General features: G+C 39.6%; 1 protein-coding gene across 1 annotated transcript; it reads left to right on the forward strand.

The window, feature by feature from the left end:
- The first annotated feature begins 739 nt into the window (after positions 1-739).
- LOC108336860 (uncharacterized) lies at positions 740-1195 on the forward strand. Its single transcript, XM_017573307.1, has one exon. It carries the CDS (start codon positions 740-742, stop codon positions 1193-1195), a length of 456 nt encoding a protein of 151 aa, XP_017428796.1.
- The last annotated feature ends 10949 nt before the right edge of the window (positions 1196-12144 follow it).

Genomic DNA, 12144 nt, shown 5'->3' on the forward strand with positions numbered 1-12144 from the left:
ACGTTAGCCTATTGTATTAGGACATCCCTCTTCCCTTTTGTTCATTTGGACCGTTCGGTATTTTTGCATTGTAAGCCGTTCGGTTACTTTTTTTTGCTCAGAACGAACGTCACTAATTGTATTTAGCTTCTTGTAAGGTCGTTCGGCCAGAACCTTGGTTTTAGTTAATTAAGACTGATTTGGTTTATCATTAAATGTAATTAATTCTACTATATGGTGTTTACTGTATTTTTGGGATGTTACATTAGTGGTATCAGAGCAGTTTTGTTCTTTTAAGGACATTGTAGGTTATGAGTGCACTGTGTTTTTGCTGTGTGCTTAATGTGTGTTTAATGAGTTATTTTAAACTCTTTGAACATGACTAACGACCGTTTTTCTCTGTTGTTCCAGAGAACAAATGGCACCCAGACTCCCCCCTCCACCTCAACCTAACGAGCGTGATGCGCCCGACAACAACAAGTTATTGGAAACAGTGATTGAGAGGCTACAACAACAAAACGCTCTCCTAATGGAGCAGAATGCAGCTGCTCAACAGAGTTTGGAGGCCGCTCGCGCCAACTCCGAAGCTAAACATAGGCAGCTAATGGAGATTCTTGCAGCTAATAGGAATACGCAGGGAGCGTCTTCTTCCAACGCTGCCCAACATACTGAGTGGAGCTTGGAAAGCTTCCTTCAACACCATCTTGCAAAGTTCAGTGGAAAATGCCTTCCTGATGAGGCGGACTAGTGGCTGAGGGATATGGAACGTATCTACAACGCTAAGAGGTGTCCGGATGACAACCGGTTGGCCTTTACAGAATACTTGCTGACTAGAGATGCTAGCCACTGGTGGACGAGCATGAAAGCTATTTTAACGGACACTCAGAGTCCCATTACTTGGGCGGTTTTCAGGAGTAAGTTCTATGAGGAATACTTCCCAGACAACGTTCGTTACGCTAAGGAAGTTGAGTTCCTTCAACTGGTGCAAGGAGCGAAATCTGTGTCGGAGTATACCAACACTTTCAAACATCTGTTGAGGTTTAATACCATGGCGACCAGTGAGGAGTGGCAATGTAGAAAGTTTGAAAACGGGCTGAGGAGTGATCTGAAGGTGTTAATCTCCAGCTTATGTATTCGGTCATTCCCTGCAATGGTCGAGAGGGCCAAAGTATTGGAGAAAAACATGGCTGAAGTCGAACAACAGAAGAAACAATAAGCAACTAGGGGACCGATTCTAACGAGAACAAATCTGAATCGGAATAGGACGCCGTAGCTCGACCAGTGCAATTAAGTGGGTCTCAGGCGATGGTTGTTGCTGGACAGTCTGGACAGCAGGGGACGATCGAATGTTTTCAGTGTGGAGGGCCCCATTTCAGGTCAGTCTGCCCTCAGTTGGTAGGAGGAAAGTATTGCACTCGATGTAGAAGAAACAGCCATCTGGAGAGCGAGTGCAATATGGGCGGACGAGCGGCAATGAGACCGCCAAACGTTGGAAGAGCACAACAAGGTCGGGGTGGACGAGCACAGGCAGTGGGGAGAGTGTAGGCAATCACGGGTGCTGAAGCAGCCAGCTCAGGTACACTCGTCATCAGCCCTTGCTTATTATATGGAATGCACTGCTGTGTGTTATATGATTCGGGGGCAACACACTCCTTCATCTCGAAGGCCTGCGTTGATAAACTGGGGTTAGTAGAGAGCGAGATGCAGTTTGACTTGGTGGTGTCAACCCCAGCGGCTGGTGAGGTTAGGACGTCTAAAGTCTGTATTAGATGTCCTATTGAGGTAGAAGGGCGTAGATATAAGGTGAACCTCATTTGCTTACCTCTTCAAGGGTTGGAAGTGATTCTAGGAATGGATTGGTTGGCTATCAATCGCATTCTCATAGACTGTGGAGAAAAGAAGTTAGTTTTTCCGGATGAAGAGGAAGAAGAGTTGTCAGTAACGCTCGGTCAACTGAAGGAAGATATCATGGAGGGCGCCAGTTGCTTTTTGATTATGACGCACTCGGATGAAGACTCCAGTGGAGAACGATCGTCCAGTAATCAGATGAGTAGAGGACAATCGGTCGTGGACGAGTTTCTTGATGTTTTTCCAGAAGAAGTACCTGGACTGCCTCCCATTCGTGAGGTTGAATTTACCATTGATTTAGTGACGACGGCGGCACCCATCTCTGTTCAACCATACCGTATGTCGCCTGCCGAGTTGGTTGAACTTAAGGATCAGATTGAAGAATTGATGGATAAACAGTTCATCAGGCCGAGCGTGTCACCATGGGGAGCGCCTGTTCTCTTAATGAAAAAGAAAGATGGCAGCTCTAGACTTTGTATTGACTACAGACAACTAAACAAGCTGACCATCAAGAACAAGTACCCGCTACCTCGAATTGACGATCTGCTGGATCAACTACATGGTGCGAGCGTATTCTCTAAGATAGATTTACGATCGGGGTATCACCAAATTCGAGTGAAGGAGGAAGACATTCGGAAGACAGCGTTCCGATCTCGTTATGGACATTATGAGTACGTGGTGATGTCGTTCGGAGTAACGAACGCCCCAACAGTGTTTATGGAATATATGAATCGCATATTCAGGCCGTATCTGGATAAGTTTGTGGTGGTGTTCATTGACGACATCCTCGTCTACTCCAAGAACCACGAAGAACATTTGAGGTTGGTGTTGGGCGTATTGAGAGAAAAGGAGTTGTACGCCAAGTTATCTAAGTGTGATTTTTGGATCAAGAGCGTACAGTTCTTGGGGCATGTAGTCTCGGCAGAAGGTATCTCAGTAGATCCGGCCAAGGTGCAAGCGGTATTGGATTGGGAGAGTCCACGATCGGTTACTGAGGTTCGTAGCTTCGTGGGACTCGCGGGCTACTATAGGCGTTTCATTGAAGGGTTTTCTAAGATAGTAGCGCCGTTGACGCAGCTAACGCGCAAGGATCACCCGTTCGTTTGGACTGACCGGTGTGAATCGAGCTTCCAGGAGTTGAAGAAGAAGTTGACGAGCGCTCCAGTGTTGGTCATTCCTAACACGTCCAAACCCTTTGAAGTATTCTGCGACGCGTCTCACCAAGGGTTGGGCTGTGTTCTTATGCAAGAGAAACGAGTAGTGGCATACGCTTCTCGATAATTGAAGATTCATGAGAAGAATTACCCCACGCACGACCTAGAATTGGCAGCGGTCGTTTTCGCACTGAAGATTTGGAGGCACTACTTGTATGGATCAACTTTCTAAGTCTTCAGCGATCACAAGAGTCTCAAGTACCTCTTTGATCAGAAGGAGTTGAACATGAGACAAAGGAGGTGGCTTGAGTTCTTGAAGGACTACGATTTCGAATTACTTTATCATCCTGGCAAAGCGAACGTTGTGGCAGATGCGTTGAGCAGGAAGGTGGTACATGTCTCGTCTATGATGGTGCGCGAATTAAGATTAGTAGAGAGTTTTAGAGACCTAAGGTTACAGTTTAATCTAGAGCCGGACAACATTAAATGCTGTAACCTTAGGATATCAAGTGACGTGTTTGACCGGATCAGAATAAAGCAATTAGCAGATGAAGAATTGGTGAAGATAAGAGGCGCGCTCGGTACAGATCAAGCAAAGGAATTCAACACTGGAACGGACGGCCTATTACGCTATATGGGTAGGACATGCGTTCCAAAAGATGGGGATCTGAAGAGAATTATCCTGGAGGAAGGACATCACAACCGTCTTAGCATGCACCCTGGCATGACTAAGATGTATCAAGACCTCAGGGGATCATTCTGGTGGCCCGGAATGAAGAATGATGTCGCACGTTTTGTGGCATCATGCTTGACTTGTCAACGTGCAAAGGCTGAACACCAAAGACCGGTCAGTTTGTTGCAGCAACTTGAGATTCCAGAATGGAAATGAGACAGCATCTCAATGGACTTCGTGACCCATTTACCGCGGACAGTCAAGAATCACGACTCCATCTGGGTCATAGTGGATCGCTTAACCAAGTGTGCTCACTTTTTGGCAGTCAACTTGAAGATGTCGATGACCAACTTAGCCAAGCTCTACATCAAGGAGATCGTTCGTCTACATGGAGTGCCGTCCAGTATCATCTCTGACCGAGACACGAGATTCACCTCTCGGTTCTGGCAATCCTTGCAAACCGAGCTCGGTAGCAAGCTTCAAATGAGTTCGGCATATCACCCTTAGACGGACGGTCAATCCGAGAGGACCATCCAGACGCTTGAAGACTTATTGAGGACGTGCGTCCTAGATCACATGGGCGTTTGGGATGAAGTATTGCCGTTAGTAGAGTTCACCTACAACAATAGCTTCTAGTCCAGTATTGGAATGGCTCCCTTCGAAGCTCTGTACGGACGGAAGTGTCGCACGCCACTTTGCTGGTTTCAAGAAGGAGAGAATGTATTGACTGGACCCGAGCTCATTCAACAAACGACTGAAAAGGTGAAATTAATCCAAGAGAGGTTGAAGACGTCAAGGAGCAGACAGAAGTCATATGCAGACAAGAGAAGAAGGCCGTTAGAGTTCAAAGCTGGAGACCATGTTTTTCTGAGGCTCAATCCGACCATGGGAGTAGGCAGAGCTATGCGACCAAAGAAGTTATCTCCGAAGTTCGTCGGACCCTATCAAATACTAAGGAAGATTGGCCCAGTAGTGTACGAGCTATCCTTGCCTCCTCAACTGTCCAACCTTCATCCCGTCTTCCACGTTTCCCAACTCCGGAAGTACGTAGCCGATCCATCTCACATACTGGAGTTGGAAGACGTTCGTCTTCGCCAAGACCGAACGCTGGAGATGCAGCCGGTACGCATTGAAGATAGTGACACCAAGTATTACAAAAGGAAAGCTGTCAGAATGGTGAAAGTGGTGTGGGACGAAAAGACGGGCGACTCTACATGGGAAGTGGAGGATGCCATGAAGGACTTATACCCTCAACTGTTTCCGGGAGTTTTAATTTTCGAGGACGAAAATTTTTGTAGTCAGGGAGAATGTAATGCCTCGTAATTATGCACCCAAACCCCACCTGTTAAATCGCATTTAATGCGCCCAAACCCTGTTTAGATTCCATTAAAAACGCACCCAAACTCTGCACACGGACGCCAGGTGTCGTTAAACGAGAATCTGGAATCAGTTAGTGGAATACAAGTGGCAGCAGGAGAACGGATGCTCGTCCTACGTGGGAAGGGAAAATGATTTTTCTGAAAACCCTCTTCCCACTCTTCTGCATGCTTCTTCTTCCCAAAATTCTGACTTCCATTTCTCCACCTTCTCTCTAGAAAACCTCCACCTTCTCTCTACCGTAACTCACTTTCCTTTTCTCCGATCAAATTTCAGAGACCGTAGAAGAGATCCCGACGTCCTAAGCTTTCCATTAAACCGAACAAATTCAAGTTTGAAGCTGGTAAGTTTCTTCCCTTAGTCGTTCGTTCTTAGGTTTCATGCAAAACCAAACCTGGTTGCATGCATTCACTTTGTCTGAATCAAATCTTGATTCTGTAAATTGTTTTAGTTCACAAGAGTTGAGTGACCTGAGGGTAGAAGTTGTAGTGGACGAACCAAGAACATACGTTAGGACGTTTTAGTCACGAATCCAGGTAAGGGAAGCTTATTTAATTTAATTCGTGTGTTTTATTTGTGCTGTATGGACGTTCTGTGAGTTGCATGAAGCATGATCTGTGTTATTTGATTTTTGATACATGATTATAAGTATGAACTAAAGTATGTTGAATATGAGATGTATTGTGATATGATTATTTGGAAGTATGAAATGTATATGTTGAAATATGAGTAAGTGTAAATGAATCTGTAAATCTGAACTTCGCTATGATAACATACGTTCGTCATTGAACGGTTCTTGACCGTTCGGTGCTGTTGGTAAACTTATTTGAAATGAAATTCTTTCATTTGGAAAGAATTCTAGTTGAGGACGAACGCCCTCTTATATTAATCCTACGTTTGAGCGTTCGGCCAAACGTAGATGCCTGAGTGTTATGTGAGAAAATTGAGAAGATGGTAAATATATATTCGTACACTTAGTCATTAAAAACCTAACTTCCCTATCACTTAATTTATAAATTTCTATTTCTATTAATATTTCACATCAGCAATGGGTCTCGACCCAAAGCGTTCGTTATGAGTGGCGCTCGGTCTTATACCAAACGTTCGTCCTTGCCTTTAATTATCAAACAGGTGTAAATAGCGTTCGTCCAAATATTTTAGTAAATGTGTATTACCACGTTCGGTCATTGATTGGCAGTCGGTTTTCCTAAGCGAATTGATCTCGGTATAGTCCTTTATTAGTCTGGTGGTGTTTATATCCTTTTGGATTCGGCCTGGAGCCCTTGTACTTAAAACATTCTAAGTATTATTCGAATCGTACTAGAATCAGTTCATTTAACTGATTCAAGTGGTAATGACATTCGTCAAATAACATGTGTCGGCTTTATTCTGCTCGAAAATGAGTTTCCTCGGTCTCGTCTTTAACGTTCGTCCTCGTTATGAAGAGGGCTGAACGCTCGTCTTTTTATGAAACTAGAACGGAATATGAAAATGATATTAAAGTGGAAAGTTATTAAGAATTAACAGTATATGAGGTGAAACTATGGTTGTGGATTTTGAACGAGCGTTCCAGGGAGGAACGACTCTTGGATGAAAGTTGAGATTTGTAAAGTATGAATGTGGTAAGCTTAGCTGGCGGTTCATCCTGATGTTCCGTGAGTGCTCGTTCTCAAGTAGAGAGGAGTATGTCATGCGTGGGAACGACAGGAGGTCCTAGTCCATAACTGTAACTTGGACGGAACGGACTAACCTCGGGAGGTAGCTGATGTAATATTCCAGTTATTATATCACCGGGTGCACGAATGTCGTAGCTACACAGAATTCATACGGTTCGGACAGTCAGTCTAGTAACAGGAAATTGTTTGAATTACAGAAGTTGATGTAAATTCAATAAGCTTACCCTTTCATTTTCTTTGTGTTGTCTATCGTCCTTGTACGTCCGTCCTGTCTATGCAATGATCATCCGTGTGGATGTGAGCAGACGGAGAGGCGTTGCTTGAGGAAACGCTGGAAGAAGAAAATTTGGAGGATGCAAACCTCGTGGAAGTTGAAGTGAAGACCAAATAGTAGGACGTTCGGTTATTTTGTTAGTGTAGAACGTTAGCCTATTGTATTAGGATGTCCCTCTTCCCTTTTGTTCATTTGGACCGTTTGGTATTTTTGCATTGTAAGCCGTTCGGTTACTTTTTTTTGCTCAGAACGAACGTCACTAATTGTATTTAGCTTCTTGTAAGGCCGTTCGGCCAGAACCTTGGTTTTAGTTAATTAAGACTGATTTGGTTTATCATTAAATGTAATTAATTCTACTATATGGTGTTTACTGTATTTTTGGGATGTTACAATTTGGTTGTTATTCTTTATTTGAAATTTTGTTAAATTTTGTTAATTCTTTTCTTCTGTTTTGTTTGTTTTATTTTTATTTTTCAAACTTTAATATTTGTTATTTAATTTTCTTTTGTTATTTTAAATTTAATACATTTTTTTTCTTAAAAGTATTTTGAAATAAGGAAAATTTCGTTTATTTCTGAGATGTATTTCAAAATACGTTCATTCCTTAAACATATTTCAAAATACGTTTATTCATTAACCACCTTTCAAAGCTAGTTAAGAAAAAAAAGGTATTTCGAATTTTAATAAGCTTTTTTAAACTCCTTAATCGGTTTTCGAAAGTCAATTAAAAAATAAAAAGAGTGCAGAGTGAAGTGAAGGTAAAGAAAAGTAAAAAAAAAAATTAATATAGGGTTGAAGGTTATATTTATAATTTTGGATGTGTATGAAAAAAAGAAAGAGGTGGAGGGAGAAACACCCTCCAAGTATCGTGGTTGCTTCCACAAAGCGGTTATTACATGTAATCTCTCTTTCAAGCTGAAAGCATACAAATAGACTTAGTGCAAAAATTGAATTATTGCTTTGTAAAGCTAACCTTAAAATGTAGTCTCTAACATTCTCGATCAGCTCATCAACCAAAATGTTCAAAATACTTGCAACCTATATCCAACAAGATTAATTATGTTAACATATATACTATTGTTTTTTACGTGTTCTAACATTAAAAGACCCCTACCACAACAAAGATAATATGCCATAATGGCAGTAAAAAAAAGGTCTTATTTAGTTTCTACATCCAATTTTGTAGTTAATCCTTCGTGTGAAAATTTTTCACCAAAGTTCGTCATATTTATTTACGAAATTTTCCTATGTAGTTGTTTTCTTTTTGCTATCCACGAATTTTAATATTATTTTTGAATTCTTTTTATAGATAAAATGTAATTATTGACGAAAGAAACTTCTAAATAATATTTTGTCGTAATAGACATTTTTTTTGTAGTGGATTATTTTTATTTGAATAAATAATTTTATTTAAAGTGAGTTTTGAAAGTAGGTTCCCAATTTAGGAACCTAACAACCACACTCTTCATTTCTCCCTGCCTTCATTTTCTCCCAAACCCAATTGACTGTACCGTAATCTTCAAACAAGGCGATTTCGTGTTGGTCTTCTCCTGCTTGGGCTAAACAAGGTGTCGAGGTGTGGAAGCATGGAGGCGTGGAGGAGTCGAGGCGTCGAGGCATTTATGGGCTCAGTGAGGCATTGAGGCACCCTATCGTGGCTGCATAAGTCGTCGAGGTGCTCTAGCTGCACAGGTTTAATTCTAGACCAATTCCCAAAATAATTTTGTATGTAAAAGTCAATTCACTCCCATGCTAAAACTTGCTTTCTTCCTTCATTGAACGGGTGAATTTATAAATACATTCTTTATTTTCCTCATATTTTATTTGGTACTAATACTATAGCGTAACATGTAGGAACGATTAGGGTGTTGAGATGTTATGATAATTTAAAAGTCCATGGTGCAAAAATCAAAGAAGAGGAATATAAAATCTCTAGTGAAAATAACTTGTGTTGTGTTGTAGTAAGGTGTACTACATGAAAATGAGCAACCATATATTTGTTATTGAGATAATCTTACTCTCCCATGGGAGAGTGTGCTAACGGTGAGGATGATGTTGTTCACGAGATCAGAAACTCTATTGATCCCATTATCATAGGTTTTGTTTGGAAGTAAGAATTTTGGACCTTAGCTTTTCATTTCAGAATGCCAAATTTGGACCCTTGCTTTCCAAACTATATTCCACTCCTCACAATTTAGGATTACTTGTTCCCTTGCTTTGCTTTGGAAGAAATGTGTAGCAATTACAGAAATATAGGTGGTTTGAGTTTTATTTATGTAATTGTTTGTAGACCACCTAAAGATGAAGAGAATGACAGTTAAGAAGGAGACACAACATCATACACTGCAAAGTGCCTCTTATACATGGGTCATATAGTTAATCATCCACCAGCAGCTCAAAGTGCAACTCCTCTAGTCCAATCCTCTCCCTCTCTATCTGCCCCTCAAAGAAGTAAGTTCCCTTTTCTGAATGTTTAATACTTGTTTTATTCATGTTGTTATCATTTTTTGACATTCATTTATTTGTAGGAACATACAAACTAAATTTACCTTTGATAAGCCAAAGTCCATGCACTCCTGCACCTATTCAGTCCCCAAATGCAGTTATTTTTCAGTCAACAGTTCAAGTTGATTCCTTTGGACAACCCCCAAATGAAGTTGTTGTTCAGTCATCAGTTCAAGTTAATGTATTAAGTGTTCTGTTTCCTTCAATAATTGACTCCATTCAAAGTCTGATGGTTGTGTGGTTGTGTCTTAAAATTGATTATAGCCTAGTTAGGAAACTGTATTTAGACTTTAAATGAATTAAATGCGCAATATTTGATGATGCAATTTTGTAGCTTTCCTCATAGATGGTTTTAATTGGATGAACTCTTGGGGTTATTCACTAACACTTATGTGTGTTGCTGAATTGAAAGTCACATTGAAATTAACATGTACTACTGTAATTTGGTTTCTAAAATTGAGTTTGTAGAGCTAAATCAAATAAACTGGTTTGGTGCATGAGGTTTTAGCTAGTTAATGAAAATGCTTGAAGGCATGATATGAGGTTCTGGTTAATGATTAAGTCAAAGCTAGGACTTGTTTCTTATTTCTAGTACCTATTGCCTTGTCCATTCCAAAAGGCTCCTTAGCTCTCTTGAACTTTTTAAGTTATTGATCAATTGTAATTCTTGTGCTTACATCCAAAACCATTCTTTCAAATGTTTCATATAAACCATTCAACACTCCATATCTGGATTGAAATTTTTGTCATATTAATATCTAAGACAATAAAAAATAAGTTTATGAGAACAAAAAAGATAATGCTACTTGGTAGGAAAAATTTAGGTGTAATTAGCTTACCTAGAATTGAGATAATAGACTGTTGCTTTAAGAGGAATTTAGTAATTGTAAATTCCTCACTTTTAGTAGCATGTGGACTAGTAGCCCATTCCTCTAAAGAAAACAATTATCTAAGAGCATTCTTGTGTAGTCCTTAAATGGAGATGCTCTTCATTCACCACCTCAAGTTGGAGGAAATTCTCATGTACAAGATGAACATGAACAAGATGAAAATCAGGATATTTTGTTGGAAGTTGAACAAGAAAGACCACCAACACACAAGGGATCATGGTTGGTTGATGTCACACAAGTTCTACATAATAATGATTGCATTATGTTCCTTATATGAATATTTACTGTTGAAGTTGTTTGACACAAGGGTATTTGACACAAATTTTATTTCTTCACATATGAACAAAGTATGACTACCAAACACTTAAAAAGAAATGATGTTTGGAATTTGCCTCAAAATGAAAGGATTATTGTACGTTGGAATGATAAGTATCAACCAATTGGAGATGGTGGCGCATTATTGAATTGGTTCTTAGGGAGTATTACTAGAAACGTCAAGGCATTCTCTATTTGTTATTCTACTTGGAAAAATATTCCTAAAGATTACAAAGAAGACGTAATTAAAAATATCATTCAAGTAAGTAATGTAAATTTAGAATACCATTATGAAGAAGGCATTCACAATTGATTTATTTGGTAATTGTTGTTAATTTTGATTAAAACCTATTTTGAAGGCAAAGTTTGCAGTGAATTCCGATATTCAAATCAATTACATCTTGAAAGCGCTTAATCATAAATGGAGAGATTGTCGAAAAGAATTGTGGCAACAAAGAGATGATGGCACGTGTACTAGAGATGAACTGATTGTCATGGCTCCGGAAGGCATATATAGAAATCACTAGTATTCTTTTGTTGAATATCGACTTGATGAAAGAACAAAGGTAAAACCTATATTTCTTTTCATAAAATTTTGTTATGATTTAATAACTTTTTTTATGACAATGTTAGGAGATTGCCCTAAAAAGGAAGCACAATAGTACAAAACAAACTCTTGCTTGCAGGGGTCCAAGAGCATTGCAAGGAAGAAAGAAGAAATGGTGAAGCATTATTTATCTTCAATTTTTTTTCTCATAATATTTATGACATACCTAATAAGCATTCGTTAATTTTCATAGCAAAGAGAGAGTGGGCACAAAGTTAACAAAGGAGAAGTTTGGATAGCTACCCATAAGAAGACCAACAAAGCTTTTATCAGTGATGACATACCTAAGAAGACCAACGAAGTTTGGATAGTTTCCATTCCTACTTATGACCTTGCTGCTTCACCAAGATTCCATGCAGATTTTTGTTGTTATAACTATTTTTACAAAACTATAGGAACTTAAAAGTGTCGGATTGTTTTAAATCTGAATGCATAGATAATTAAAAGGTTAATCATGTGGTTGTTTGAATGCATATATCTTCACTATGTAGTTAAAGAATAGGTAAGCATGAAATAGGTATACCTAACCAACTGACCAAGCAGACCGATTTAAATGTTGAGATAGTTGACTACCCCATCTAGCATCCTTTGGGGTTGAAACTGACCTTGGACTTCTTATAGCACCGGGTGAAGAAACATGACTTGCTGATTTAGTAGTCCTTCCCTTCCCCAATGGCTTTTCTCTATCATTTCTTTTCTTCTTAAACACAACCAACTTCTTTTCTTTCTATATTTTCTACAAAATCATGATAGATTATCTCTTTATACAAATGAAATGTTTTTAATACTGGCATCATTGATTACGTTGTACGTAGGAAAAAATTCAAACATATGAATCTACAACAT

The sequence above is a fragment of the Vigna angularis genome, chromosome 7 (genome assembly GCF_016808095.1).
Source record: "Vigna angularis cultivar LongXiaoDou No.4 chromosome 7, ASM1680809v1, whole genome shotgun sequence".
Classification (NCBI taxonomy): Eukaryota; Viridiplantae; Streptophyta; class Magnoliopsida; order Fabales; family Fabaceae; genus Vigna; species Vigna angularis.